This window comes from Ciona robusta, chromosome 12, assembly GCF_009617815.1.
Source record: "Ciona robusta chromosome 12, ASM961781v2".
Classification (NCBI taxonomy): domain Eukaryota; kingdom Metazoa; phylum Chordata; class Ascidiacea; order Phlebobranchia; family Cionidae; genus Ciona; species Ciona robusta.
Window position 1 is genome coordinate 7,386,694 of NC_143246.1, and position 25,812 is coordinate 7,412,505.

At 34.9% G+C, this 25,812-nt stretch overlaps 4 protein-coding genes, 1 long non-coding RNA gene and 2 other non-coding genes across 8 annotated transcripts; 4 read left to right on the top strand and 3 right to left on the bottom strand.

Annotated features, from left to right (window-relative positions):
* The first annotated feature begins 180 nt into the window (after positions 1–180).
* LOC149727368 (c-Myc-binding protein-like) lies at positions 181–4,847 on the top strand. Its single transcript, XM_089890270.1, has 5 exons — positions 181–387; positions 448–520; positions 945–993; positions 1,348–1,477; positions 4,362–4,847. Exons 1-5 carry the CDS (start codon positions 373–375, stop codon positions 4,407–4,409), a joined length of 315 nt encoding a protein of 104 aa, XP_089746396.1. The 5' UTR covers positions 181–372; the 3' UTR covers positions 4,410–4,847.
* Positions 4,848–9,443: 4,596 nt separating this feature from the next.
* Trnas-cga (transfer RNA serine (anticodon CGA)) lies at positions 9,444–9,525 on the top strand. Its single transcript has one exon. It is a non-coding gene; the product is annotated as a tRNA-Ser (tRNA).
* On the top strand, positions 9,450–10,707 carry LOC149727370 (uncharacterized). Its single transcript, XM_089890378.1, has 2 exons — positions 9,450–9,504; positions 9,871–10,707. The coding sequence occupies exons 1-2, from the start codon at positions 9,450–9,452 to the stop codon at positions 10,359–10,361; spliced, it is 546 nt and encodes a 181-aa protein (XP_089746504.1). The 3' UTR covers positions 10,362–10,707.
* A 108-nt stretch (positions 10,708–10,815) lies between these two features.
* Trnas-uga (transfer RNA serine (anticodon UGA)) lies at positions 10,816–10,897 on the bottom strand. Its single transcript has one exon. It is a non-coding gene; the product is annotated as a tRNA-Ser (tRNA).
* A 217-nt stretch (positions 10,898–11,114) lies between these two features.
* Positions 11,115–12,849, top strand: LOC149727372 (uncharacterized). Its single transcript, XR_016386248.1, has 4 exons — positions 11,115–11,246; positions 11,392–11,477; positions 12,201–12,306; positions 12,711–12,849. It is a non-coding gene; the product is annotated as an uncharacterized LOC149727372 (long non-coding RNA).
* LOC149727373 (uncharacterized) lies at positions 11,471–13,489 on the bottom strand. The gene is made up of 4 exons (XM_089890334.1): positions 13,238–13,489; positions 12,694–12,838; positions 12,188–12,303; positions 11,471–11,966 (listed from the first exon to the last, which is right to left on the bottom strand). Exons 1-4 carry the CDS (start codon positions 13,487–13,489, stop codon positions 11,685–11,687), a joined length of 795 nt encoding a protein of 264 aa, XP_089746460.1. The 3' UTR covers positions 11,471–11,684.
* A 751-nt stretch (positions 13,490–14,240) lies between these two features.
* LOC149727374 (E3 ubiquitin-protein ligase XIAP-like) lies at positions 14,241–23,877 on the bottom strand. 2 transcript variants are annotated; one of them, XM_089890324.1, is made up of 19 exons: positions 23,725–23,877; positions 23,220–23,265; positions 21,274–21,804; positions 20,857–20,984; positions 20,594–20,646; positions 20,200–20,376; positions 19,808–19,923; positions 19,283–19,326; positions 19,161–19,206; positions 18,694–18,764; positions 18,146–18,228; positions 17,507–17,692; positions 17,100–17,208; positions 16,725–16,878; positions 16,455–16,554; positions 16,036–16,198; positions 15,651–15,763; positions 15,270–15,409; positions 14,241–14,853 (listed from the first exon to the last, which is right to left on the bottom strand). In XM_089890324.1, the coding sequence occupies exons 1-19, from the start codon at positions 23,800–23,802 to the stop codon at positions 14,654–14,656; spliced, it is 2,538 nt and encodes an 845-aa protein (XP_089746450.1). In that variant the 5' UTR covers positions 23,803–23,877; the 3' UTR covers positions 14,241–14,653. The 2 variants fall into 2 exon arrangements, with proteins under 2 accessions (XP_089746450.1, XP_089746451.1); XM_089890325.1 differs by having other exon boundaries at positions 21,274–22,704; positions 23,725–23,800.
* Positions 23,878–25,812: the final 1,935 nt, after the last annotated feature.

A 25,812-nucleotide genomic window follows, 5' to 3' on the forward strand; every position in this document is an offset into this window, starting at 1 on the left:
TTATTCATTTTTAATGTCGTTTTAATTTAAATAGTGCTGTAACACGAAAAGTTAAGAATTTTTCCCAAGTTTTTAAAATCAAACGTTGATATCGTTTTAAAAACGCTCCCCGACGCTTTATCCACGCGTGAGTGAGTTCAAAAGTAATCATTGAAGCGCCGCTACGCAAATTCTGTTCCCGGGGTTACGAACGTAAAGTTCGCTCAAAATTCCAGCGTTCTTTGATAATTAAATCGCGTTACGCGCGGCACGACTTAAGGCTCGATTTTTCTTGCAGATATTTAGTTTTAGTTCCTGTTCTGGGCAGTGCAGCTGCTAAAGAAATTGTTTTTTAATTTAATTTTTAGAAGAATTAAAGTCGATTAATATAGAATGACTTCATATAGAGTAAGTAATTATGTTAATTACTAATTAAATGATAATTAATGTTTGTAATTATAATTTTAGGCCGCTGATTCAAAACGTGAGGAGTTCCGAAAATATTTGGAAAAAGCCGGCGTGATTGATGCATTGACTAAAGGTAAAGAATGTGAACATTTAGTAATGCCTCAATAATGTTATTAGTTATGTTTAAATGTGTAGTTAAAGTATTTTGCCTTTGAATAAATAATTATACCTTTAACGTGTGTGTTTGATGCTAAATTAGAAATAGTTCAACCTCTTCTAAAAGTTGTAATTAGTGATTAACTGAGTCTAAAATGGTATATTATGTGACCACTGACCTAATTACCACACGGCATGACAACCCATATAATATGCACGAGTATATTGGTTGTGAATGATTTTTGTTTTGGAGACTTTAATAAATAACATTTTGCCGAGAACTTTTCGCTATGTTTTGCTCACTTACCAGAATACATTTGGTTTTAAACCATTGTATATAGTAGGTTTACTGTTTTATACCTTTGCTAATTATGTTATAAACAATATTTATTGCATTACAGTGTTGGTGAATCTGTATGAAGAACCAGAAAAACCAAATAATGCTTTGGAGTATCCTTTCTAATATTAATCAATGTAATCTGTAATGTTAACATTACAATAGTGGTTTTCTTTCACTCATAAGAAATGTTTTTTTATTTAATACACAAATTACTCAATATAAATAATAGGTTTATATTATGCTAAAATCACTCAGTTTTTTTCACCAATTGTAATAAATATTCTAAATTTTGTTTGACAATGTAAACCAAACTTGCAATAAGTTTATTTTTCTTTGTAAGATAAAAATTAAGATTTTAAATGTGCAAAGCGCACAACATACATAGAAAAAAAGACACCGCAGCTTTCCTAATAATTTTTTGTACACCCCCCCCCTGTTAAAGTTCCTTAGCTTGAATATTAAAGGTTCCTAAACCACCATCTGAGTGGAGACGGACCTGAAACACCGGATGTTGAAGCTTTGAAAGTAGATGTGATTGAACTGAAGGCAAAGGTGTCGCAACTCACAGATGAAAATATTGAACTGAAGACCAGGGTGAGTGGGTGGGAGGTTATGTTGTTTTATAATGGAGTAGGCGTCAGGTTTTAAAAATTAAAATAGGAGGTGACATTGTTAAAATACAGTTACACTCATAGTTGTCAAACATAGGGAACCTCATTGATTAATGTGGTGTATGCAATATGCTTTGGCTCTGCAGCCTCTGCTTCTTTGTATAGATACCTAACAGCAGGGTAAAATCTAGGGTGACATTATTAAAATACAGTTACACTCATAGTTGTCAAACATAGGGAACCTCATTGATTAATGTGGTGTATGCAATATACTTTGGCTCTGCTTGTTTGTATAGACACCTAACAGCAGGGTAAAATCTGGGGTGACATTGTTAATATACAGTTACACTCATAGTTGTCAAACATAGGGAACCTCATTGATTAATGTGGTAAATGCAATTTCCTTTGCTCTGCTTGTTTGTATAGACACCTAACAGCAGGGTAAAATCTGTTTTAGCTTTATAACTGGGGTGGTAAAACGTATGATGTCACCCTTGTTAGAAAAGTCTAGATTAATTAATTTTTATCCGTGTGGGTGGGATTCTAGGACGCTCCATGGGACCTGGGTTTTAGACCAGAGTTGGCCCATTATCCAAAACTAAAAAATAAACAATAACTTTTCTTTAAAATACGCTTTGATAAAAAATAATCACAGAAAAATAACAATTAGGAATGCAGGGTTTTGTAAGATTAGTATTTTGTAAAATATTGTAGAATGTGTAAAAACAGAAATGTTAAGTTAAACTGTAACCTATGCTTTACTATATGGGTGTTGAACAAACAAATGACGTGATTTCCTGAATATAAAATACTCCTACAAGTTGTGACAAATATATATGACAAAGGGCCTATATATGATGAATAGCTTTGATCTTTCTATTCTTATAACACCAAATTCCCATAAATACAAAAATAGTGATGCAGTCATAAAAACAAGGCTTGTTTATGTAGAGCAAACAACAGCAGATGAATAAATATTGACGTCGTAAATATTATTTCCCAATGAAAGTCTGTCGTAGGTTTCACTTAGTCTTTCGCTTAATGTTCGTAACTATTGAAATTGTAGTCTGGTCTTTTACTCACCTATCTAACTTATTTACTTCACTCTATCTTTGTAAATATTGATAGCAGCTTTTCGTTATCTTAATCTAGTTTTGTTAAACCAAAGTCCTAACAAAACAAAGCTGTTACAACTTTATTTTAAACCTATCTTTCGGCCTCTGATTAAGGCTGCTTTTATCAGGATAAATAAATATGGAAAATATAATAAAAACTATTTTATATAAATAGTTTTTATTATATTTTATATTTATATATACAGCTATTTTCAAGTAAACTAAAAATAGGTGTAAAAATTGTCATATTTTGTTTCTGACATCTTTTTCTTTGATCAGAATAAATAAGACATAAACACTTGACTCTTCAAATTACATGATTTTGAAGCGTGATAAAAGTATTATAATTGTTATCTTTAAATTAGTGGCTTATATATTTGTGTCCGCCCACATTTTGTATTTAAATACTTGTGTATGTAAATAGTCAAGAGCGTAAAGCAGAATTAGAATGTTTATTTAAATCAATATCCCTTACTTCTGTGTGATTGCCACCTTGGGTGTTTAAACTATTAGTTTGTCGACTACAATATAGTAATTTAAATCTCATTTTATCTTTTTGATTAAAACTCCTGGCTAAACATTAAGATTTCAATCGTGTTTGTTTTCCAAGATATTTGTAAAAATTAGCTGTTACTATTTTTGGTACCAACGTACAATTAATTGTTGCGTTTAATATTGGTTTAAAAAAAAGTTAAATAACTTATATTATATATAATAAATGCTTCCTTTTGTTAGAGTAGTTTTTTACCAATGTATGATTAATTGTTGTTGTTTAATATTGGCTTGAAAAAGTCCCCGATTGTAAATTTTACGAGTTTTGGTTAATATGATTACTGGTGTCACAGCAAGGTCAATGTTGGTGTAACAATACATACAACAATCGCTAATATACTAACACATGGCAACCATGTTATGCATACATAGGTACAAGCGATTAAAGTGAGATAATCAGCTATGGTGTGTTGGGTAAATAAGGTTACAACATATACTGACTAACTTGTGGTCAAGTGGTTTGAGCTGTCTGGCTCAAAGTCTTATTAATACTTAACGTTTATTCGCTTCATAAATCATAGACTTACTGGAAACCAATATAGTTGCGTGCTTGGTGGAATTGTTTTTCAGTAAATTGTCGTAAATATTGAAGGTTTAAACTTCTTATCTTTTAAACGTGCTTTTTAACATTTAAGTTGTTCGCTATTTGTTTTGGCTTGGCTGTTTGCTACATTGGTTGTTTTTCTGCATTGCCAACAATTTGGTCAAACCTTTATTTGACCACTTGGTTGGAGCAATTGCTGTTAAGTGTCCTGGCCAAAGACACATGCCCCCAGTGGTGGCAGCGTCAAGTCTTGAACCACTTATCCTCTGGTCTTATGGACCAATGAAGGAGTAATTAACTTAAAGCTTGTGTAATTGTCAATAGATGTTTCGTTCTTATTGTTGCAAATGTTTCAAAGTGTTGGTAGTAACTTGTGTTTCTTGTTTGAATGCATTTACTTTGTTTTGTAGTGTTTGCTGTTTGTCAAATACCCAAAGTTGTGTTTAAATTAATAAACCATCCGTGTTAAGATGTCTTTGCCCTGCTATGCAAGGATAAATAGGTTACATTCATTCAGATATCTATTTATAAGTGTTGTTTATTCTTTACAGCAATTACCTGGATGAATATAAATAAGAAGTGCAGCTTTAGATTTAGACTTCACTTTATATAACATATTGTTTTGTTAATTTTAATCTTTTGTTTTATATTTTCAGCTTGAGAAATACGAGCCTTCAGTTGCACAGGATGACACAGCGGAGTAAAATGTTTCTGCGAGTTTTATGTTTATGTAAAGTCTTTCAAATGAAGTCAATTTTTACGTCACTACTTATATTCTATTGCGGTTTTATGAAACTTAAAATTCGAATATCTTTTACAATTCTGATAGGAAAGGTAAATGCATTACTGTATAAGTGATTGTACATACACTTATTGTTTTTCTACCTTTTGTTTCAAACCAATGTTAAAAATTGCTTTGATTTAAATTTTAAGAGGCCCATGTTAAAAATGAATTTTATATTTCGACGGCCGTTTTACTGCTGTCAATTTTAATGGACAATTTTATTGCGTTTGTAAATTGGCTTCCAAAATTTGAAGATACGCAAAGTTTCTATAGTTTATATAAATGGGAATTGGTTTATTGTTTCGTGTGTGGTGTTCTTACGTTATCGTCATTTTTTAAATAAACTGGTAAAGTTTAACCTCCAGCCTGAGGCAGAGTTTCAATGATGGTCGGATCAATTCAATCCAGATTTAATTTTAGCTGCGTCGTGAGGCCGCTGATTCCTAAATTACAACTCTTGCAGTTAAATCTTTGAGTGCTGGTGCGGCGGTTTCGAAGCCAGATATTTTAATTTACGTTCTTCATCCGAATTGCTTTCGCTGTCTTATCGATTCGTTGACTTCGTGGAAAGCGCTTTCATCGATTGAATTAAATCGTTTCTAGTTTTCTTAATTTAAAACACGAAAACTAATTAAACACCTGCGCGTAAACTATTTTATTAGATACGAATTTGTGCAAATCATGACTTCGTTGGTGTTTTCTTGGTTTGGAAACGCGTGTGGTAATGTGTCTAATGCGCCTATGTTATAAGTGCTATAACCCGACAGCGAGCATAAGGTAAATGAATCTATATGGCTGACAAATATTATAGAACAGGTTCGGATCTGGCTGTAACGGGCGAACTTTCGGTTGAATCCCAGCTCTCTCGCTAAAGAACTTAACTTCTTGTGTGGTAAAGCCGCTAGGTGGTACCAGAGAGTTATAGGTCAATACGTGACGTACATACGATTCTATGTTAGCCAACTCTGGTATAGTAGGGTGGGGGAAGATGGGACAACTTTTCTTTCTATTTCATCGTCCCGTTTGGTAGTAAACATAGAACATTCAAAGAATTATAACTAAAGGTGTCCCATTTTCCCTCAATCCACTCTACTCTTTATGTGGACCCCTTAACCGTATAAAACTTAACACACGTTGTAAGCAGCGTAGGCACTTTTCAAATCCCTATCGAAATCTGTCCCATAATATCTCACTCTTAAAAGTTCTGGTTTTACAAGAATATTTTACAAGTAGCGAATATAAAAGCAACAATATTATTACAATAGAAAAATAATTGATATCGTAGTGTGGGGTAAGATGGATATACCTTTGGCACGTATTATCCCAGATTTCCTAATCGTGTGTTATCTATTAACGCTCTAATATAGTTGTAAAGATACGGATCTGTAATTCTGTACATATTTTTTGTTTACTACCAAGTGGGACGATAATACAGAATAAAAACATGTCCCATCTTACCCCAAGCTACAATATTTAAAAAATGTTCAATTTTTACAAGTTTTAAACCGCGTAAAACTGCGTGTTCAGTTCCGATTGGGTCTTGCTGATCTGAGTCGTGACGTCACTCGTGGAATTCCCTTGTGACGTCACAAGCTCAGGATTAAAGGCGAGAATTAGAAAGTAGAATACCACGAGTAGCATAACTGCAACTGCGGTACCAAGGACGACACATTTGTAGGCGAAGTCGGAGCATTCGTTCTCGCTATCTTCCTCTTCGTCGATATCGTCGTAAAAATTCGACTTTTTCGCGTCGCATTCTTCCTCGATTATGACGTCATCGACACGGCTTGTATCCGTCACAATGATAGCGGGGGTTCCCCGGAAAACTTGTTTTTCGTTCCAGGACACTGTCTTCTTCTGCAATATAACGTGGAGCCTTTTTTCCGCCGGTTTCTTGTCATTCTTCCTTCTTAGCGGAGGTGTCTCGAATCTCTCGTTGCTCAGTCGTTCCACGTCATCCTCAATCGTAATATCCGGTTTGTAAATACGCGCGATCAACGCTTTTAAGACGCTATTCGCTCGTGACGTAACAGGTACGTCGGTATATTCCGCTACCATGACGTCACTTAGTAAGAAAATAAATCTGCAACGTAAAGCAAAAAGTTGTCATAGTTCAGTCGCATCATCACATTGTTGTAACTTATGACGTCACAATGTTGTAAAGTATTCAAAAGCGATTTTGGTCACGCTCATACTTCGAAGTTCTCATGTCCTAGAACCACTACAACTATAGCAGCAGCATTATAAATTCATAATTATATAGTAGGGTGGAGGAAGATGGGAACGTATAATCAAATATCCTGATCGTGGTTTAAACAATTAACAGCGGTCTATAGGAGTCTTGAGGATACGGTTTTATATTTATTTGAATGTTCTCTGTTTACTACCAAAAAGAAAGAGAAAATAGATTAAAAAGATGTCCCATCGTCCCCCACCCTACTACATCGCAATAAAGATTTTTGATTCTTAATGTCCTAACCTCTACGGTAAAAGTAACTTCTCTGCATTTAAAACCCTATGTTTGGTTGAACTGTCTGCACTCAGTTATGTATAGAATGCATTCTTCCTTTACTATAATAAATTAAACTTAGCACGTAGACAAAGCTGTTAACAGAACAACAACACTCCCACTCGTAAAATCCCAGCTGTTTTTGCTTCACGGCCAATTTTGGTCTCAACGTTTTTGCTCCTAAACATAAAGAACCCCCGCTGTTACATTGTGATATTTGTGCACTTGTGTTGTAGTTCAAACTTCTTTGTTTATAATTAAATAATTTTCGTGTTTACGCCAAAACGTATAACCTGTTATATCGCCATTTTAGGAATTAACTTGGTGTCTTATCAAGCCCCCCCCCCCCACTATACATGATTTAAACCGCGCCAACATGTGATAAGTTCCTGTATTTCGTTTCCACCAGCCCCTATATATGTGGAAATTCTTAAATGTTTTTTTTTATGTAAGAATGTCTGGTTCTAAAGTTAACTAGAAAAGCTGACTAGTTTTACTGCTAAGTGCGTCTTTAAAAGCATCCAACTCGAAGTACTGCACATTTTATAAACGTACCTATATAGTCCACCTTTATGTTTAATATACATACGGTTAAATACACATGGACCTTACGTTTTACAAAGAACTATTCGTCCGTGTGCATTCGCCTCTCACACAACAGCTACAATACAAACCACATTTCGATACCAAACACCTCAAAATCAATACGACACACACGTCTACAATATATAGTGTTATAAATAACTAAAATTTAGGCAAAGTTACGTCATATGCTGTCTATGTTTACTAGGTTGGGGTAAAATGGCCCATGTTTTCATTCTCTTTTATTTTCCCATTTGGTTAACAAAGAATATTTATAGAATTGTATAACCGCGTCCTCACAACTCTAAAAGAGCTTTGTTAAATTTTTAGAACAAGATTGGGAAGCATGGATATTATGTGCTTACGGTATCCATCTTACCCCATAGTACTACAACCCATATTTTCTGGTCGTGTTTTTAACAATTATCAACGCTATTATAAAGTATAGCGGGCGCTACGGGTATATTATAATCCTGTAAATATTATTTGTTTGCTACCAAATATGAAGATAAATAACAACGAAAACATACTTCAACCTACTATACGTAGCTGTACGAACAGTATATACCTCCAACGGTAAAATTCTACTGTCGACCAGATGCCATAAAACCGTTACTCCTGTGTTACAACCCGCTTTCCTATATTTGCGGATCCAAGAAAGCATTTACTCAGCAAACATGCCCCGATATCACTTGAAAGCAAAGACAAATAAACACGCAAAGCATAAGATACAACCTGTGCCACAAAATACGACTCACAAGTTATCTAGGTTAATAAATACTTAACGTTTAGGAGAAATTAGTGGAAATGTATTAGCGACGCGTTATGTGGTATATGCTTTGGGAACGCCTGGACGCGTTAGCCCAGAGCTTTTGAAACTATAAGTAAAATTTAGGCAAACAAAACAATTCAATTTTTTGCAATCTGGGTTTAAAGTGTTTCAGAACCACCGTAACGCCGTTCCAGTAGGGTCTATGGACTATCATTCTATTTTATTATCCCGTTTGGTAGTAAACGAAATATTTACAGAACTATATATAACCGCGTCGTCAGACTCGTCGTCACGACTAAAACACAGGCCTATAGAGTAGGAAACGGAATATTATGTGCTAACGAATCTTTCCCCCATCACAGTATTACTGAAGTTGAGACCTATTCTGTAGTATTTTTCGTCGTACATGACTGTACTACTAAAACGTTGCGCCATGCCTTAAAATGCCTGTATGTTATACCTAGTAACCTCATATTGCTATCCACATTTCGTAAGTTAGAAACATAACCTTATATGTAAGTCTCCAGTTCAATGTATTTGAATCTAATTCTTGGTTTTACGTTGCATAGAATGTCCCAAGCACCGCTTCAAAGATTCGCTTAGCTTAGTACAATCAATAGGGATCCTGAAGAGATTAATTTGGGCTTAACATTTATTATGCAGGTATTTTAACAAGACAGATGCGCCGCGTTTTAAAATAAATTAAATTGTGTTCCGTTTTACAATTAATATGTTTTTAACCTTACGTAAATTTTGTTTATATTTTTTTAATGCGATAACAAAGATAAATTGTGGGTGATTGTGTTCGTATGGCTGACAACTTTGACAACCCAAAGTTAGTGAGACGTTGGGACAACCTATTAGTGACCACTGGGTTAAAACAATTGCTCTTAAGTGTCTTGCCCAAGGACACATACGCCCACAATGGTAGCAGTGTATAACTCGTTATTGTGTGGTTATAATGAGGGCATTTATGTTGTTTACAGCTTATATTCTATTGCGGTTTTATGAAACTCATTCTATTGGCCAACACAACATAATAGCTGTACCGCGTTGTTTGTAACCGCGTTTTCGCGTTCTGTTAACGGCGCGCTGCGATGGCCGAGTGGTTAAGGCGTTGGACTCGAAATCCAATGGGATATTCCCGCGCAGGTTCGAATCCTGCTCGCAGCGGTTATTTTTTAAATTTTGTTTTTGCTTTTTATTATTTATTAGTTTAGTTGATCGTGTTATAGCTGCATTACTAATGATAAAACTTCAGTGAAAAACATATTTATTACGTTTACAATTCAAACTTCAAATAAAGAACTTTTAAAATCTGAGAAAATCTACGAAGCTTTCGCTTAGAAAACTATAATTTAAATTTAAACGTATTAATAATAGTCAAATGCTTAGGTTCTGTTTAATTTTTATTTGCAGCTTTATTTTACAATTTAAACTTTAAAAAGAGCACGTTTAAAACAAACAAAACGATTAAAGTGTCTGCTTAAAAGTTATTTATAAAATTTAAACTAAAAGGTTATAAGGATAACTTTAAATCTCCCGGTTCGTTTCCATGTGGCCACTGTGCCCTTTGTGGCATGCACGGCCAGCACAAAACGAGCATGGTCACCCCCAACACGCAACTTTCTACGCCACGAGGTATGGTACGCCTCACACAAACCCTCAACTGCAAATGCTACGGCATATACGTGGCCACTTGCAAACTTTGCGACAGTCAATATGTAGGCCAAACCAAGAACAAATTCTCTACCCGTTGGACGGCGCACAGGAGCGTGTGGAGATCGTTTGAAGCTACAGAGGTCAATGACGGGACGGCACTCCTTCATCATTATGTGTTAAAGCACCCTAACATATTCGTTAGAAAACCGCCTATAGCAAAATGCTATAATGTCACCTTCGTGGAACAGCCACCGGCGAATCTGCTAGATGTTTGCGAGGACAAGTGGTACCACAAAATTTTGGCCAACATTAATATCAAGAAGATGATACTACCTCGTATCAAATAGTTTTCCACTATTTTGCCTTTTGTTTTTCGCTTTTGGTTGCTTTTTGCTTTTGGTCGCGTTTTACTTTCCATCTTGTCTATTTTACTTGCCGTTCGCCTTATTACTTTATCCAACGCACGCTCCTTAGTTATCTCGCTTCCTTGTCGCCTTTTACACCCAGCTTACACCTTTCTGCTTTCCTCTGTTTGTCCAGCGTGCCTCTCCCGTTCTGTTGTTTTTATTGTTCGTAGATGCAGGTGTTTGTGTTCCTTGGTTTTCTCCATTCCATTACTTTGCTATATTTTTATACGCTTCTTTTGCAGAGACTGACGATGCCCTTTAGGCGAAATATATTTCTCTTTTACTACTAGTGGTTGGACTTGATTTTTGTTGGTTACGTTTTCGTAGCACCAGATCAAAAGGTTATAAGGTTATAAACTTTATAATGAAAGATTAAAAAAATGAAAAATTTAAACGCTGCGAGTAGGGTTCGAACCTACGCGGGAAGATCCCATTAGATTTCAAGTCTAACGCCTTAACCACTCGGCCATCGCAGCTGACGAAAACCCAGTGTCGAAAAGCGCATTATGTTCTGGTATGAGCGTTTACCGGAAAATTTAAAACTAGTGTGATTTAAATTTATTTCTTTAGTTTATCATAATTTTATAAGCCATATACTTGATTTTATTGTTACGTTCTATTTATTTTAAATGATTTTATATTTTATTGCGCAAATTTTACGTTTTTCCGAACATCTGTTTTACTGAAAAAATGGCGGGAAAATTTAAACTAAAATTGCGCAATATTTTGTATTTTTTAATATTTTTTGTTTATAATAAACATATTAAACATTTTTTGCAATTTAAAACAAGATGAAGGTATGGAAACGACCTTGTGTTTTTATCGGTGAGTTTTTTTGTAATAATGAATATTTAGCAGTATATGAAATGTTAACTTGCAACAAATAGTGTAAAATAAGATATATATAAATTATAATAACATATATTGGCATCATTAGTCTCCTGTTCAAATAATGTTCTATTTTTCTCAGAACAGCATGTGTGCAACTGGGACTGTGTAGAATAAACTCATTTTTTTGAACTGTCTAAATCATGAAATAGGAAAAGTCATTTTTCGGTGAGTATATTTAATTTATTTATTATGTACTAATTTACTATAATAATTACAAGAGCAAAAGCTGTTATCCATACAACATGCATAAGCCATTATTACCCTGCTAATATGCTACATTCTATTGATGTTGCTACAAAGAGAGAAAAGAATGTTACATGCTCTAGAACTTTTAAAATAATTTTTTTAGCTGTATTTTTAATAGAACATCTATTAATATATTTTCCCAATAAACTGTGTTATCTTATCCAATGACACCTTTGTACATGCTTTGTACAACCCAAAAGCACCAAGGGTAAAAATAAGTCCCAAAGACACCATAGTTTCACGTTGCATTCTCACAAATACTGGGTGAACTTCCAAAGTTTGCAATAAACCTCCCCTAGCATTCTTATGGGGGAATGGAGTATCAGGGATTGGCACACCAAGGAATTTACAAAGTGGTTCCCAACCCTCACTTACTTTATACACTAATAAGTTCTCTTTGGGTGCTTTCTGTAAAAAAATGTATAAATATGGTGTATGAATACACCATGTGTGGATATGTGTCTAGTGTATAAGAAGACACCTGTGTTATAAATCAACAATGAGCATGAGGTGTATGAATACATACCATGTGTATTAAGAAGACCTATTTTTTCATATAATGATTTTGATTACCAGCTCTTTCTATTAGTCTGTACATTAAGCCTTTGTTGCAATATATGTTTACCAACCTGCATTATATAGGAGTTGCTTTGTCTGAATGTTCTTCTACATATCATCTCATTTAAATCAACATTGGTATTAAAACATCTGGAATAATCGAACATCGATCCAAACTCCACCATTGCTGGTAAGTAATACTGTTTGTTTGATATCATATACTGTATGTTTTGTATTAATTAGAAAATAGTTAACATAGTTATCCAACCAACTATTGTAAGAATATCAGATTTGATATGAGATATTGCTCTCATTTATAGCATTTATGTCTTTTGCAAAAAACTAACCAGACATTGCTTTAACTCTAAACCAAGTGGTCACTAATAGGTTATACCACCGTTGGTGTAGGAATAATTGGTTAACTGGCCTAAATCTCATCCCATGCCACTGTGCAGGGCTTTATTCACATCGAATAAAATATAAATCCGAGCATACTTTGCTATGCTTGGATACCAAGTTTAGTGGTAAAAATCTTAAACATATGTCAATATATAATCATGCACAAATGGTTACTTACTTAAACGTTGTACAAAGGCATCGAACTTTCGACCGGTTGGTGAGAATATCATCATTGCTCTGTACATTTTGCTACCTTTAATATTATCCACTTGTTGTTTTAAACTTTTCCACCATTTGTCTTCATCTCGCAATGTGAGAACAATCTGTTTTAGCATTGTAATTAACTCAAGAAATTTTGGTTTGGTTGTCGTAACTTTAAGGTTTTTGTGTTGTGAATATAGTTGAACTAATAGAATAAGCATAGGTGTAATCTTGGAGAAAAACGGGGAATTTTATGTGTTTTAGGCTAAGCACCCCAGTTTTAACCTTAAAATAGGGTTTACAGTCTACCCTGCTGCTATGTGTCTATACAAACAAGCAGAGCCAAAATATATTGCATTCGTCAGATTAATCCATGAAGTTCCTATGTTTGACAACTATGAGTGTAACTGTATTTTAACAATGTCACCCCAGCTTTTACCCTGCTGTTAAGGTGTCTATACAAACAAACTGAGCCATATGCATGTTGCATTCACCGCATTAATATCTACATATGGATTCACCTTTACATCTGGATAAGCTTGTAGTATTTCCTCCCAATAATAAAAGATAGGCCCATCTACGCATGCATCTACATCCTTGTACATCTCTTTCAAATCATCTATTGTACCTTTCCCATTCCAAAACTTCATCCAATAGTTCCCATGATACCAGAAATGTTCCATGATGTCATACACACCATATCCAAGCATATCAAATGCGGCATGCATTGTCTTTGTGCCTGTTTTAGGCAACCCTACTAAAATTACTTTCATATTTGCTATAGTGTTCTGTTGAATGAGTACGAGTTAAGTATTTCTAAATGACAGGCTGTAAAGTTCTGCAGCAGTTTTACAAGCACCTGTTAAACTATCTATATACGGCTTCCCTATTCTATATTGATGAGGGCGTGAGGTCATGAAGTAGGGGCCAGAGTTGGCCTATTATCCCCCTGTCCTGGATAATTACAACATATTATCTATTTATCTGTATTGTTTAAATAAATGTTAAACCTAGTTTAATTCCTATGATGCACTTCTTTGTACTGCTTTATTATATCAAGGCTTATTATTGCTAAGCAAAATCTGTGGTTTAATTTCTGTTTATTCATTACATTGTAACTACTGCTCTAATATATTAGGCTTATTATTTGCAATATCTCACAAGTTTTTCTATACTAGCTTAACTTACCAGCAACAAATCTCCCCTCAAGTTATTTGTGTGGTTTGTTGGTTAGGTTTAAGCTTCTAACCACTTTGCCTTAGGCAGTGAGCCTGAGTATTGTGTTTGCTTATCACATTGATGTATTTTCTGGTGAAACATTAACTTATGCCGATGGACTATGGACCTGAACTAGGGTCAATATATGCGCCAAGTCTGGGGTGGCATATAAGATTAATCAGTAAACGCTTACAACCAATGAGTTGGATTTGTTTCATACAATTGTATCTAACTATCCCTGCCTCCTTTGCTTTTTAATCGGGCATCTATGCTGATGATACTTTTAAATAGCAACAACAGGAATACTTGTTAATATTTAAAGAAATGTATTAGAGCTAAAGTTACGTTCTTAAGTGCATTATCAATTATCATTGTAATGTAATAGAGAAGCGATACAAGTGATGCATATATTATCTAATGATACATTATAAAAATAACACAATAACAATAAAAAAGTAATGGTAATCTTAATAAAAGGTTGTATCGGCGTTTGTTCGTCCACGTTAATAGTAAATAAATAAAAAAACAAAATCATGTCCAGAAAAGTTAATGATAAATATATAAATAAAAGAACCAATCATAGAAATTAGTATTAGATTTAAAAGTCGGACTTGATCATATGCTCAATGCTATATTCATAGCATAGGTGTAACCGTGTAAGCTACTAACCTACCCATATATAAATTGCCTAAATTTCTAAAAAAATAACTTTATATTTGTTAATTTAAATACGTTCTGATTGATTTTTCAATCCTCTTCCTACAAATTGGGCATTTATTCAATGCTGATGCACATTCAATACACGTGCATAGGTGACCACACGGTATAAATACAATGTCGGCCATCTTGTCTAAACAAACTTTACATTTTCTTTCTTCTTCCAACTCAGCCACCCTTGCCAGCATAGAAGGCGATAAATCTGTTGGGTAATATTTGATTTTTATTTGTGGGGTGTGGACTTTGTGGTAGTTTTATACTTTGTGTTTATGTGAGATTTTTAAACCTTATAACTATTTTTAATATACAGCCAATGCAAGGACTAATATATTGTATATAGGACTTGGGATTACGCCCGGAGTTCACCCATTACCCCAACATTTAAAATGCACATTCTATTCTATATGGGTGACCGGTGAGGTCCTACAGTGAGGCATGCCATGGGACCTGGGATTTAGACCAAAGTTGACTCATTACCCCAACATTGTATATGCACATTCTATTCTATATTGGTGAGGTCCTACAGTGAGGCACGCCATGGGACCTGGGATTTAAGCCAGAACTGGGACATCACCCTGAATCCCATCTGTAAAGAAATATACAATAATCCTTTCCTACCTAAGTCACTTATAGACATTGGAGTTTGTGTTTGTGGTTCATCCGCTTCCATTTCATCATCAGATGAATCTGTGCCGTCATTCATTGCATCAATAACGCTAACAACTGATGTGAACATTTTACCATCTTTTTTTAGTTTTCTGAAATTTAAAGTTGAATACAATAATTAGTGTTTGTTTAATGGATCCAAACAGTTCACATTACTTTGAGCAATTCAAGATACTTATGTTTGTATATGAATTTGTTCAAGAGAATGTTTGTTTATGTAAAATGCAATCAAATTTAAACAGTTAAAAAAATAAAAAAAATACATGTTTGTCTAATATTCACATTCAAACAACAGCAGTAAAACATAGCAACAATAAGTTGCAAGCAATTTACTTCTTGATAACTTTTTCGAGTTCCTTCCTTCCAAACCCCATCTCCAACACTGACTTAGCTTCTTCACTTTCCATGTGTTTCTTGACCTTGGTTTTCATTTCAGCCATCTCTTTCTGCCGGGATTATTATTGATTTAAACTTGTTGTGTTTAAGGTCGTCCTGTTTACAGGCCATCATAGTGAGCCTTCAACCTGGGAGCTTCCAGATTTCCTTACTACCCCAAACCCACCGTTTTGGGTGCCTTTTTTGCACTTAAAACCAGTGTTAAATTTGCCTTAAACTGGAATCTCTAGTGTTACTTTATGGATAATGTCCTTGTCGATGAGCTCTAATTTTCCTAACTACCCCAAACCTAGCTGGGATTTATGCCAGATTTGTTTCTTACCTTATGGTCCATTATTGGTGGTGGTGCCGTAGTTTCACTGTTTCTTCTTATGCTTGGTGGAACATCAAATGGACCACGTAATATCGGTCGTGGGAGGTTGGGATATTTTGAAACCATAGCGTGAACAAAGTCTGGTCCTTTGCTACGAATTAGGAATTCACATCTGTGGGAAAAAGTTGTCTTTAATTTTGTGGAAAATTAATTCTAAAATTTCTGTTTTATTGTGGTATATGTCTATAATGTCAGTCCCAGTATTATGGGTCTCACAATTTTCCTGAGATTGCCCTAGACAACTAAAGCAAAGGCACAAGGCAACATTCAAGCCCATACATACCCCACAACATACTACAATGAGGGATCATAAATATATCTAAGTAGGGCTTCAAAAAAGCTGTTGTCTTTTACTTTCATTAACTCACGTTGGAAACCACTTTGCGTGTTCAGTCCATGGTTCATCATTTGGATCCCAGTTCTGTAAACCTCCGTTACAATACCAGCACTTTACACGATCTCGGTCACCTGGATGATTGACACATATATAAGACACAATGCAACAACTTAAACAGTATTTGTTGGTTTGTTATATCAGTGGTTCTTAAACATTTTTCTTTCAAATACTTTCTGAGCATTGTCTATGATCAGAATGTAAACCCAGCAAAATGGAAGTGTTATGACATCATAGTACTTACCCAAGAAGAAAAATCCCGCTTTTGATATTTGAGCTGGTTTTGCTTGTAATGCTCTTTGCTGCCACCGCTGGTCAAAAGTTGCAAGTCTCATATCTTGGTTTCGCATATGGGGATTCACCGGGTACTGGCATGGGAACATTTCACTCAGTTCCAACTGTGCGTAGAATAAACTTTAGGTGAAAATGGTTAAAAAAGCTACCCACAATTTAAAAGTAACAGACATGGTAACTCGTAAGCTGATACAAGGTGTTTAAAACAGAACAAACATGTTATAACGAAAATTTTTGTCCGGCCACTCAAGGATAAAGCAAGTTACACTTATTCGTTCGAATATGCATTTTATTCAAATGAGGTGTCTTGTTATTTTTTCCTCACCTTCTCGCTTTCAGTTGGATCGGGAGGTTCCTGGGTTGATGTTCTCGTTGTTTGTGGGTTGGGTTGTGCAGGTGAAGCTACGTTCCTTGTTTCTGTGCCTTGCACCATTCTGTTGGGTTTAATTTATAGGTTTAGTTCGAAACGTGCCTTTATTATCTATTTTGTTTTTTATTATAAAGTTTAAATAGTAGCAATATAAGGGAACAATTATAATTTGGTGGCAATTACTAACTGCTTTTAGTTATAAAGGGTTGGAAATTATTGAACAAATGTCCTGACCTAACCAACATACTTCTGACACTAGTTATTGGTTATACGATGATGTTCAAAGAATTTCAAAGTTAAAAGCATCGCTGTTAGGCCCAACCATAATACAATTTATGTTGAGATAGTGATTTATTTTTCACCTGCAATGAGGGAAGTGTCTCCTGTGTTCAGCTGTAATATTATCCCCATAATTCCAGTTGCGCAACACTCCTCCACATGAGAAACACTGGACTCGATCCAAATTACCGAGGTAAAAAAAGCCGGAACGAGCCAAATCACTTGCGTATACTGTTCGATTCTGCGCAGGCCAGTTCTCATACGTTTTACTGAAAAAAAGAATGAAAGTTATTTTTTCAAAGCAAAAATGTAAGTTAATATTAATTAATTTCCTCCTACAACCAGATTTATATTAGTTCAATGTCGCTGGTGCAATGTGTGTCATTCTATTTAAGCACAAAGGTTAATGTATTTCGAAATAGTTTGCTGACTTGGCCATAAGCCAATATTAAATATGACTACTTTTTCATTGGCATTGGACCAAAACCTCTGCTTCATTTTATGTTTTGTAAAGCTCAATACTTATGTTTAAGTGTTTCCATAAGTTCTTTCACTTTCACTCTTAAGAAAGGATTTCAACAGAATGTGAAATGTTTGCGTTTACTCATTTTTACTTGAAATTAAATATCAATAACTTTGTAAATATTCCTCTTTGTTTGCCACCAAATAGGAGCAAAAAATGTCCCATTTTACCCCACCCCGCTATATTATTACCACCTTACCTTCTGTCACTTTCTTTCCTCAAATCAAGTGATCTTACGAGTTGTTCATGATGGGGTGAAGCTATTGTTGCCAGCTCTATTCTCTGTGTTGTAATAAAGTTTTGTTACTGTTACTACAACAAAGAATGAAAGAGGCATTGAAAACTTCCTACATCCTTGGATCTTGGGTGTTTTTAAAACCATTGACAATGCTTTACATTCACAGAGGGGTGAGATGGTACTTTTAAATTCACTTGAATAAGAAGTGTTTTTATATTAGCTGACTTTGTTGTATTAAAGATAAAAATCAATACCCTTGAATTGGTTGCACCACTTTTTAAAGATGCTCATACAAGTCAAGTTGTGTTTGGCCGACACAACCTCGTTGGTTGCACCACTCTTTAGTGCTGTACATATTAAATTGCTTTTGACCAACACTTTATTACTTTTGACAGCTAGTTTTACAAAGGGTTTCCAAACCAACAATCTTGGGTTAATCGAATCACTTACAGGTGCTAACATGCATCAAGTTGTATTTGACTGACACATTTTCTGACAGTTAATCTTACCTGATATGATGTTGCACTTTTAACAGGCTCCACATATTTAGCAGTTTGCATTGGTACATTGTTGCCACTGCCTGTATTAATACATTGGTGTTTATATTCCAAACAGTATTAATATCAATGCATTGGTTTTCCAAACAGTATTAATATCAATGCATTGGTTTTCCAAACAGTATTAATATCAATGCATTGGTTTTCCAAACAGTGTTAATATCAATGATGAGATGACGTCATTAAACAGAATTCCGAATCCCGTAATTAGATTCGAATACAAAAGGATTCTAAAATTCTGTAATGTGCATCCCTAGGTGTATGAACACCCGAGTTATAAAAGTTGTCACTTTACGGCAACGCAAGGATAAAGTAAGTTACATTCATTCATTCGTTGTCGTTTCACTGATTCAATGTTTCCCCTTACGATTATTGTATTTCAAAGTTTCAAACTGCATACTACAAACCCAGTAACTCACCAATGCTGGTACTTGTTTGGTTTGCATGTGTGGGGTCTGCTGCATGCTGTGGAATAAAGTATTGCTAGTAATGTATGGTACATGTATTAACTATTGAATGATAAAGTATAATTGAACCTTACCTCCATGTATCTTTTAGTTCCATTTTGGAATGGGAAAAAAATGCCTGAAAAAAGTTGTGTTGAATATATGTTTGTGGTTCACTATTAAACCAATTGGTATTAGTCCTTTCTATTTCTATTACAGATGGGTTGGGTCATACAGCAAGTCACAGCTTTTAGGCTATTTTGGAAGATTTAGGTTACAGTTAGAGTTAGCTTATTGCTCCAGCACTACCAGTACATATCCTTTCATATAAGCCAAGGTATCTTACAAATTGATCTTTTTTGCAAGAAAATTCCGTGGCATGCCAAGCTGTAGAACTTCACCCAAGTAGAATGGAACCCCCTTTTATACAAGTAACCCAACATAACCCCCACACCGCTCACCTGCTTCTCACACTGTAAGACCTGGCCCATATTCAATGGAATGTGAATATATAATGTTGGGGTGATGAGCTAACTCTATTGGGCTTAAATCTCTTCCATATAGAAAATAATTTTTTTTTCTAACCAAGAGCAACCCCACATAACCCTCACACAACTCACCTGCTATTGGTTGATTCCCACCCCCATTTCCATTCACCAACTCGCAGTTGTTACGATGCCAATTCTTGGATTTTATTTCATCCCCCGAAACCCAGTTCTCAACACAAAGTCCGCAACTGTTGATAAGGCGAGCCAAATGTCATCAATACTTTCGCTATAATCACTTGTATAGTTCTAATAGATACCCCTGCCTTTTATTCAACCAATTTCTTTGCTACAATACTGCAGGAACAAAAACCATTAATGGTTTTTATTGCCGGCAATTTTGAAGGGTTTTTCGGGCCAACAGGTTGCAGGTTAAACAGCCTTGTTTTAATAGTTATCTGGTTCGTATAGCGTTATAAGAAATAAAGTCTAAAAATGGTTGAAAACTTCGCTGATTTTTAATTTACCAGAAGCACTTGACCCTGTCCTTGTAGCCAGTATAATGGAAGCCAGCAGCTGCCAGATGTCGTGGGTTTACTGGAGTATCTTGTGGATATTTCATGAACGTGCTCAGTCTGTAAGATTCCATCGCAGCATCACCCGGTGGAATGTAGAAGCTGCGTTGTCCGGGGGGGTCCCGGGGTCTGTTGTGATGTCATAATTAACATAAACATCATATAGACAAAATACTTACATATATGCAAAGTTAAAATGTGTTGTCGCAAACATAGTGAACCTCATTGATTAATGTGGTGAATGCAATATACTTTGGCCCTGCTTGTTTGTATAAACGCCTAACAGCAGGGTAAAAGCTATTGAGGGAACCCCTAGGCACCCCGAACATGCTCGGTGTTGACTCACCTGTCATACACTTGTCCGTCTGCTTCAATATCTGGTACAACGTTTACTTTCATCTGTAAAACATCACCCTGCTGTTATTGGCTGTTGCTGACATGCAAGTTATAAAAGTGTGATGAAGTCTTTCGATCAAAAAGATTTAATGTATTTTATTAGGGTTGCAACCAGAACATCTAGGTGGGACATTGAAACATTGGTTCAAGGGTACACAAAGTACACAGTAATATACCTCCAACAGTGAAGTGAGTAAACTATTTCAAACTTACTGGTGTAAAAGCCCGACATTTCGGACGTTTTCCTTTTAATTCATCATTTGTTTTAGTTTTTAACACAGCGTTACCACTGAGTTCAACACATTCAGCCAAAAATTGTTGACTTTTTGAACCATTTTGATCTGTATAAAAAAACATTTGAAGTTAACGCTGACAGAGATTTTTAACAATTGACTTATTGGTGCCCCAACAGAAAACTAAGTTTCTTAACAAGTTCCCTATAGTTAAAAAATAAACCAATAATTGCTTATGCTATACTATTGGGAAAATGGGGCAACTCCGACTTAAATTTTAGGTGGCCTTGTAAGTTGTGTGTGTTCGGGTAATGGGCAACTTGGGGCTAAAATGCTAAATCTTAGGTTTCGTGGCGTAACTTGCCATGGGACTGCATATTGAGGAGAACACTCTTACTCTTTAGCATATTCCTGAGAGTCCGTAGCAATTTCCTTCTATTGTTCTCCACCTTATCTTTACGGCTTCCATTGACTTCTTGTTGCATTGAAGTCAATAAAGTAAAGTTGTCAGGGTTAAGTAGGAAACAACAAAACTTATAAGGCAAGTTGAACTCGGTTCTTATAGAGCAATATTGCAGAAACTTGGTAAACCCTTCGGTTGTTAGGTTTGTTATCGCAGAGAAAGCGACCAAAGCTGACTTGATTGGAGATAAAGGTAATTCTGTCGTCATAATTTCAATGAATGCTTCTTTGCATACAGTTGACATTTCTTTGCTAACAAGTTCCCTTATGATGTCATAATTAACATTTCCCCATCTTTCACAGGCGGTTTGCAACACAGTGTAATATGATGTAACAACATGCATTATGACGTCACAATCACCATGCACACTACATTCACTCAAAAAAACTTTGATTTGGTTTTGAATTTGTTTAAAACTTTTAACTTTTGGATTGTTACTTGAACAAGTGTTTGTTGTGTCATCATCTGCAACAAAGGATCCATTATTGTTAAATAAGGTGTGATTGTTTTAATGTGGTGTTATTACAACATAAACATGACAGTCTATGTATATGATACATTTATTAAATATGATACATTTTTATATATATGATACATTGTAAAACGAGTTTGTATGGCATAAATAAGGACTGTTGCCAGTGTATTGAAATTAACAATAAAATCCGTTTATTCAACTAAGTGGCTATTCCTTTATGTTTTGCCAATTTGGAGCCTTGAACCCATTACCTCTGGGTTACAAGCAGGCGCGCTAACCAACTGTGCTACGGCGCCGGTAATATCTACAGACATGGCAGTGACGAGCATTGAACCCGATATGGTCGGGTTTCGAGGAATGTATTTCACCAGCTCGTGTAATCGCATTAACATATTTTTAGTGTTAGTCAGTAGTCACATGCTTGGTTAAACAGTGTTGCAATTACTTATAAAATAGTTTAACTATGTATAGTGTTGCAACACATTTATTACTTATACAGCAAATATGCGGCAAACATTGTAATTATATGAGCTTGTCCAAATTTGGTTCCAAAATAATAGTTCATATGGTTGTTTATAACTCTATATCACTTCAATTATTATAACAAAACCTATTGTTAGTCACATGTCATGCTTGACTTATAAAGTGCTTACACCCAATGACTCATGAAATACTTTGTTCTATTTCATCCACCCACACAGTTATTCATAGGTGTTTCACCCATGATCAAAGTTTATACCCAAACATTGCACCACATTTTATTTGCCAATATAACAGATCAAACAAACAAAAAGGTTATGTTAACATAGATGACCCCTTGTGTCAATCAGGCTCAGTGAAACACCAAGTGGCCAACTGTGAAACACCGAGTAGATCTTGTTTGCGAATTCCTTTTGTGGGAAGGGGTAAAATAGCTTATTTTTACCTTATCAAACATTCTTTGCAAAAAATATATAAATTAAGCCATATTATGACTAAAATGTAACAAATTCACCGCTTCTAAATCCTGTTTTTGACCTTTTTTGATACAGAAAACAAATTATGCATTTTTTAGACTTCCCAACCTTTAAATTTTAATAAGCCCAAATTTCCCTTCAAATTACAGAAAAACATGCATTTTCCCTACGTGTGTTGTGTTATTTTGGGCACAAATTGGTGTTCAATTTGTCTTTTACGTAACAATGGATTGGAAAACTCGTTATTTGTATGGCTCTGGTGTAAATAGGACCACGTTTGTTCAGATTGGTTTATTCTGTTTAACTTTTAGCCACACTTGGTGGGGAAAGCATTGTCAGTGTTAATTTCTCCAACCCAGTGGTAACTAATGAATTTTGGATATAGCTACAGCCAAGCTTAAATACAAGTATATCAGACATTATCAGTTTACAAATACATGCATAATTACCTTCTGTGATCTGTTCAATATTGACTTTCCCTTTTAAACAGTTAATCTGGAAAATAATCTTCATGTCTTAAATATATTAACGAATTGTTAATAACCAGCAACACCAGAGGATACAGGTTCGAGGCTTGATGTTGCTATTATTGTGGAATGATGTCACAGGTGCTGTGGCCCAGTGGTTATAGCACCCAGAGGTTGTGGGTTCAAGGCTAGTTGCTGTTACCATTGTGGGCCTAAGTGTTTTTGGAAACGACACTTATCTCCAATTGCTTCAACCCAATGATTCCTTTGGGTTGACTGAATTTTACAATTTGTAGGCAAAAAAACATAAAAAAAATCTAAAAAGAAACAAAAAAACAACCACCCAGAAAAATATATTCGTAGTAACTCGTAAGCGGGCATAAGGTGTTTAAAACAGAACACCCGAGTTATAACTACTGACACTGCACAGCCACTAGGGTATGCATAAGTTGCATTAATCTTATAATCAATTGCAGTTCTAACTTACCAGGAAACACTTTATTGTTACATCATGCAGCGGAGTGTTGTTGAACTCAACCAGCTGCTGGTTCTTCCATTTTGTCATTTGTGCTTTTCGCAGACAGCCACACACAATCACACCCAACCACACACAGCTTTTAACTAAAAAGATTTCTCAATACAATCTAAAAGATGAACTTTTAGTCATTTTTTTCGTAAAAAAAAGTTTTACTTTTAATAAAACCATTTACTTAACTCTTTTCTACTGAAACTACTTGCTGTAACTGATTGAAATTTCTTTAACTAAGTTAAGCTTTAGTTGCCAGTGGCAATATATATAGGGTACCGAGTAAGTACTTTTTTTGGTTAAAAACCGGGGTATTTCCCTTGTCTTGAACCGTTGCAACCCAAAGTTAATATAGACGTTGTTGCAACCTACGCTAAACACCTAGCATATTTTTTAAACTAACTGAAACAGTAATGTCGCGCTTTATAGTATATTACATATTCTTCACGCATTGTATAATATAAAATATATAGGGTAGGGGAAAATGGGACACTTTGTCAGACAGGACTTTTTTTTTAATTTTCCTTTTACGGACCCCCATTTAATGATAATCAGGAAAATAAGGTTACAGAACTTTTCGACAGTATTATTACGACTTTATAAAACGCACGTCAAAGCTGATTACTGTTTTTAAATATTCAAAAAAAAGTATGTAAAATAGGAACAGTATACTTTATAAGAAACAGTATAAGGTGCTATTTTTTAATGCTCGCTAAACCATAGTAAAGCCGAAGAATTTTTTTAGATTGCGTGTGCGAACGATTAATCTAGTTTCATAGACTCATAAAACAACCTTGAATATTTCGTACAGTTTGGTTTTGTCACATAAAACTAGTTTTCGTTTTGTAAAAAAAAACACTATAAGATATAAGCATGAAGAAAATAGGCAGGGGTCAATATGACTTTAATTTAAGATAAAAATAACGAAAAAATATTGCTTTAACGTTATATATGTGAAGTTTACATGGCAAAGAAACTAGCACAGCCTGTAAAACTCGGTAGGTTAACTACAAGTTGCGGAATACTGCTAATGTAAATATATTTCAATTTAGAGTTCCATCTTCCCCCACATTGTAGTTTTGTATGTTTTCATTGCCAAACTTTAAAAGATTTGCTTTTAATGTCCCATCTTATCCTGTGTGTTTTCGAATTTGTAAAATTTTACCTGTTGTGTGGAGGATCGCTAAATAACTCCTCGTGTGTTTTATTACATTTTATTAAATTATTGTCAATTATAAAGAAATGATAGTGCTATTTCGTGGTATTACCCAAAAATCGTCATCTATTTTGATTTTGGAAATATTTGGCAATATGTGGGGGAAGATGGAACTCTAAATTAAAATATATTTCGAAAAACACACAGGATGTTAAAAACATACAAAACTACAATGTGGGGGAAGATGGAACTCTAAATTGAAATGTACTATGGTATTTATAACCACTTTGCCACAGCGCCGGACATATGGGTGATCGTTACATCCAAAAATTAAAGCAGTAACATGCATCACATGGTAACTCGTAGGCTGGCACGAGGTGTATGAACACTCGTGGTATTTCGACTGTCGTTTTCCGGCCACGCGAGGATACAATATAAGTTACATTACATATTTAAACTGCCTTGTCGTTTGACCATTAATTCTATCATGGCCCATTCAATACATTAATACATTGTATTACTCTATAATAATGATTCTCTATAATAATGTCGTTGCTTTCATTCTTCGTTTTTTGTATAGTAGGGTGGGGGAAGACGGGACACTTTTTGCACATAATATCTAAATATCTTGATCGTATTTTAAACAATTAATAACGGTTTATGAGACTCGTGAGGGTGCGGTTTTATAATTAATTGAAAGTTCATTGTTTACTACCAAACGGGACGAAAAAATAGCATAAAAAGGTGTCCCATGTTCCCCCATCCTACTATTTATTTTCTGACTTTTCCTGCTAACCTTAGATGCTGTAACTTGAGAAAAATAAGGTTACCTAAGTTTTTGTTCTTTATTCTGGTGCAACATGAATACGAAATTACGTAATAGTTCCTTTATT

Bases quoted from the DNA above. Each gene is read 5' to 3' on its own strand.
- LOC149727370 (XM_089890378.1), top strand. From the start codon at position 9,450: ATGGCCGAGTGGTTAAGGCGTTGGACTCGAAATCCAATGGGATATTCC. The intron at 9,505-9,870 runs GTTCGAATCCTG...TTAAACTAAAAG, and splicing joins AATGGGATATTCCCGCGCAG to GTTATAAGGATAACTTTAAA.
- LOC149727374 (XM_089890324.1), bottom strand. From the start codon at position 23,802: ATGACAAAATGGAAGAACCAGCAGCTGGTTGAGTTCAACAACACTCCG. The intron at 21,805-23,219 runs GTAATTATGCAT...CCTTTGTTGCAG, and splicing joins TATTGAACAGATCACAGAAG to ATGATGACACAACAAACACT. The intron at 19,207-19,282 runs GTAAGGTTCAAT...TTTATTCCACAG, and splicing joins GAACTAAAAGATACATGGAG to CATGCAGCAGACCCCACACA.
- LOC149727368 (XM_089890270.1), top strand. The intron at 521-944 runs GTAAAGAATGTG...ATTGCATTACAG, and splicing joins GATTGATGCATTGACTAAAG to TGTTGGTGAATCTGTATGAA. The intron at 1,478-4,361 runs GTGAGTGGGTGG...TTATATTTTCAG, and splicing joins ATATTGAACTGAAGACCAGG to CTTGAGAAATACGAGCCTTC.
- LOC149727373 (XM_089890334.1), bottom strand. From the start codon at position 13,489: ATGAAAGTAATTTTAGTAGGGTTGCCTAAAACAGGCACAAAGACAATG. The intron at 12,839-13,237 runs GTGAATCCATAT...ATGCTAAAACAG, and splicing joins AAGCTTATCCAGATGTAAAG to ATTGTTCTCACATTGCGAGA. The intron at 11,967-12,187 runs GTTGGTAAACAT...ATTTTTTTACAG, and splicing joins GCAACTCCTATATAATGCAG to AAAGCACCCAAAGAGAACTT.